Genomic DNA, 4,617 nt, shown 5'->3' with positions numbered 1-4,617 from the left:
GCTCTGCCTTTCTGACTTACTTCAGCACCATCAGCATAGCCCCCAACCAGAAACAAACCCCGCCCTCAAGTCCCCTCTAACTGATAGCAGCCCTCTAGGGTCCAACGGCCTGAGGCTGTGGCTCCTCAGGGAGCAGAAAGCATCTTCTTTCTCCCACGAGGGCCGGTAGGTTCGAACTGCTGACCTGGGCTTAGCAGCCCAACTCGAAAGTCACTGTGCCACCAGGGCTCCTCAGCTGACCTCAGTGTCTGCTACTCAGTGACTCCCCTCTCCTCCCTCCTGCCCCCTGCCCCATCATCTAATGAGAGCCACTTTGTCCCTCAGCATTGCGTGGTCAGGGTTCGTTTATGTTGCTATATAAATTAGGGGTTCTAAGACAGTAATATTCCACTGTGTGTATGTACCACATTTTGCTTATCGGTAAATTCATCTGTTTCTGCACAGATTTTTGCTTGCATTTCGGCTTTCAGATCTTTTGCAGATACTCCTAGGACCGGGATTGCTGAGTCACATGCTAATTCCATGTTCAGTTTCTTGAGGAAGCACCCGTTTTCTGTAGCTATTGATCCAGTTTACATTCCCTCCTGCAGTAGAAGAGGGCCCCAGCCTACACCTGGTTTGAGTTTGGTTGTGCTTTGCTGTGGCCATTCTAGGAGAGAGGAGGTGGTATCTCATGGTTTGGGTTGCGTCTTGTGAGCTATAAAAAGATTTTTCCCCAGGTTGTCTTCCCCAAATATATGCCAAACCTAAGACACTGCTTGCTACACATGGTCAATGACTGTGCACTTGGAGGTCAAAAGGAAGCCGCTTAGAGGTTATTCTCCCTGAGGGTTATCAGCACCTAGATTCTAGACTCTGGAGCAATCAGACTGTATGTATAGTCTGTCCCACCCTAAGTAGGGTCCACTCCCTTCTGATAAGGGTAGCGATTGTTTCCTTGCAGGAGAGCCTAGCGGCAAGGTTGAGCCCACTCAAGGATGACCAAGTTAGGCTGCCATTTTGAGTATAGGGTCCTGCCAGAAGAAGCCAGCTCTTAGCACAATCACTGCGGGTTTGGTAGGCGCAATTGGACAGCGATAATAAGTAAATATTATAGTAAAGTTCTAGAGAGCATGAGAGATAAAAGATAGATAGGAATAAATGGAGTCAGACACATTTCATGGTAGCATTGCTCACCTCAGCCCCGCTTGGTAATTCATGTGGAGAGAGGGGGAAGGGAAGGAGGGAGAGGGGAGTGACCAGGGAGTGAGCAGCAAGGAGCTCAGAACCAGAGAGAGGGATCTATATTGCTGACTCACACCTATACAGTATACCTTTTGGGGGCAAGCCAGCCCACTAATTACAGGTAGAGACATACGTCACAGGAAGGGGCTGCACTGTAGGTTACACAGTAATGAGGGGGTGGTCTAGGGGCGTACATGCAGTAGGAAGAGGGACAGCCAGTTTGGCCTGGCCCTGTCCCAACTGATAGAGACCATTCTCAGTAGGATGCGAACTCCGCCTACAGGAGCCTGTCCGTTGTCCCCAGCAGCAGGGAGCAGGCCCACCCCTGTGGTGGGATGAGACAGCAGTCTGGCAGCAAGGATCTGACTTCCCCCCACAGGGTCCACCCATCTTGTCACGTGTGTACCCCTCAACATTCCCTTCCTATTGCGTGTATACCCCTAGCTCATCCCCTTCCTGTGATGCGAATGCCCATTGTACAACCCCTGCCTGTTATGTATGTGGTGACCTGTAATCAGGGGGCTTGCATACATAGACTTGGTCAGAAGTAAAGAGCATATGCCCTCTCCGCCCTCCCCGTCCTCCCGCTCTGCGTGGACCTGGCTGCTGAGATCACGGCCGTCCCGGAGGTGAGCATGCTGCCATAAAGTGTGTCTGACGCCTTTATTCATTCCACTCTCGGTCCTGTTCTGCATGACCTCATATGTTATAAAGCCTCTGTATCTTATAACTGCTCAATTGCTCCTGCGGAGCCCCATGGATGTTGGAGGCTGGTCTGCTCTGGTGGCATCTTGCCGGTGGCTAACGGTGGCACTGTCAGGTAAGCAGTGGAGACAGATGAGGCCGTCCTGCTCCCAGAGAGGCAGCCTTGGAAAGTCGACGTGGGTTGCTGGGAGTTGGAGCTGACTTAACGGCAGTGGGTCAGGGTTCATGGCCAACACGAAGAGCCCTGGTGCCGCAGTGGTTAAGCACTCGGCTGCTGAGTGAAAGGCTGACTGTGGACCCGCCAGCCACTCGCCCATAGGAGAACGGTGTGCAGTTTGCTTCAGGCAGATTTGCAGCCTTGGAAATGCCGTGGGGCGGTTCTGCCGTCTTCGGTGGTCGCAGTGAGTTGGAATCACCTTGATGGCAACTTGACAGGCTTGGGGTTTTGTTGTTGTAGTTTGCTTAATGGTGAGTGACATTAACATTGAGTTGTCTTAACATAATCTCTTTTACTTCTCTACTTTATCTGTCTGTGTTAGAGTAAACCAGCCTCTAGCAATATCATGGGGTTCGTAGGCGCAGTTGTGCAGCAATAATATATGGAGACGATAGTAAAGTCACAGGAGATAGGAAAGCCAGGAGAGAAAGTGAGATAAGGAGTCAGACACATTTCATGGTATGCGCACCTCACGGAGGTGGGAGACAGAGGGGGAGAGAGAGCCTATTTCTAACCAAGGCTTATATATACTTAGGGGTGTGCAAGTCCCCTTGATTACAGGTAACCACATACGTCCCAGGAAGGGGTTGTACCATAGGCAATACAGCAATGGGAGGGTGACGATCTAGGGGTGTGCATGCAATAGGAAGAGGAGGGATTGGGGGTACACATGTGACACGATGGGCAGATTCAAGATGGCAACCTAACCTTGGTCGTCCTTGAGTGGACTTGACCTTTTCTCTGGGCTCTCCTGGGAAACAATCACTATCCTATGAGTAGGGTGTGAGCCCCACCTAGGGTGGGACAGACAGTAGTCTGATTGCTCTGGATGGCTGATGCCTCAGGGAGAAAACTTCTAAGCAGCTGACCACACAATGAACTAGCAAGCAGGAGACAACTGGGGGGGACAATCTTTGTATCCCACATCTCTGGGTCCCAATATTCATTGCAATGGCTACATGGAAACTCACAGATAAGATTCCCAAATAAAGGATTCATTAAGGAAGTAACGCCAGAGAAATGCTCGGGGTAGTTGTTGACCGGGACATGTTACAAAGTTTCAGGTCTGCCAATAAATGCCCAAAGGGTAGACCACTCTGCTCAAGACTCGCTGAAAGGCATTCAGCTCAAGTTCCATGGGTCAGCAAACCCAGCTCCCTGAAGTAAGTGCCCAGAGGCACCCCATTCCAGTCAGCCTCAGCCCCAGGCACTCAGCTGTTTCCAGGGGTCAGCCTGCCCAACTTCCCCAGTTAAGTGCCCAGAGGGACCCCACTCTGCAAGCCAGCCTCCCGCACAAAAGCACTTGTCTTAAACGTGCTCCCTGGGTTGGGAAGTCGACCACTCTGTCCCATCTCTGGCTTCTGGTGCTGCTACTGCTCCTCTGATGGCCCAGCTGTCATCTGGATCCAGGTGGTTCTCCGGGCATGGATCTCCGGTCCAGAGGACAAGAATCCACTCTTGTTTCTCAGAGGCCTCATTGTGCACACAGCAGGATGGCACTCCAGGGAACCCTATCAGCATCTTCCTTGTGCAGGACAGTCATTTGTGGGTGTTAGAAACTTTATCTAGAAGTCACTGCCCCGCAAACATCTTTGCATGTGCTTGTTCGCCATCTGTAACCCTTTGGTGTACTGTCTGTTCATGTCCTTCGCCCATTTTTACACTGGGTTGTTTTGGTGTTGTTCAATTGTACAAGTTTGATATAGACATGTATTGGGGGATTAAAGTGTTGTCAGATATATGGTTTCCCCCATGTTTCTCTCACTCTATCAGTTTTCTCTTTGCTCTTGATAAAGTCCTTTGATGAACAAAAATACCTAGTGTTTATGATGTGAAAAATTGGTAAGACTTCTAGAAGCCATGTACTCCTCTGTCCCCTCCCTCTGGACCCAGCTGAAAAACTCAAGGCTGTCTGATTTTCGGTGGCATTTGTTTCCTCAGTAACTTCCTTCCCTGTGTCTGCCCCGAAGGGTGGCTGAGGTTCTGGAAGGCAAAGGAGCCGGGAAGAAAGGCCGCTTCCAGGGCAAGGCCACCAAGATGAGCCGGCGGACAGAGGCGCAGGCGCTGCTGCAGGACTGTGTCAGCAGGCAGAGTGGAGGAGTGAGGCCCCAGGCTGCCGGAGCCGGAGCCCCGCTGCCGAGAACAGGCCCCTGCGGCCCCTGAAGGAGTCTGGTGGCTAATAAAATAGTTTGACTCAACTGGTTGTGGGACTCGCACATTTATCTGACTCACGCGTACAGTCTAGGCTGGTGTGTTAGCATCTCCTTTGGAGTAAACCAGTTTCTCGTGTGGGCCTTAGGAGGTGCGGCCTCTGAGTAAGCACTGTGTCAATGACGTGTGCTCACGTCTGTAAGTCGGCATCTTTTACTCCACCTCCTGTTAGAGGGTGACAGCCCTCGTGGGTGTATGTTCCAGGAGGACCGCGGGCCTTAGGGTTTTCAGGAGCTGCGTTTTTAGAAGTAGTAACCAGG

General features: G+C 51.3%; 1 protein-coding gene across 1 annotated transcript in view; it reads left to right on the top strand.

The window, feature by feature from the left end:
• LOC101638921 (alanyl-tRNA editing protein Aarsd1) overlaps positions 1 to 4,344 on the top strand; it is a gene marked incomplete at its 5' end in the record, with an annotated part of 12,812 nt that extends 8,468 nt beyond the window's left edge. The window contains one exon of the mRNA XM_004707493.3: positions 4,117 to 4,344. Within this exon, the coding sequence (XP_004707550.2) occupies positions 4,117 to 4,309 (193 nt within the window). The remainder of the gene's footprint in view (positions 1 to 4,116) is intronic.
• Between the last annotated feature and the right edge of the window lie 273 nt (positions 4,345 to 4,617).

Source organism: Echinops telfairi, unplaced genomic scaffold, assembly GCF_000313985.2.
Source record: "Echinops telfairi isolate 266 unplaced genomic scaffold, ASM31398v2 ScPeMD7_7458;HRSCAF=8496, whole genome shotgun sequence".
In the NCBI taxonomy this organism is placed as follows: Eukaryota; Metazoa; Chordata; class Mammalia; order Afrosoricida; family Tenrecidae; genus Echinops; species Echinops telfairi.
Note: the sequence above shows the minus strand (reverse complement) of the source record. Positions and strands in the feature narration are given on the sequence as shown.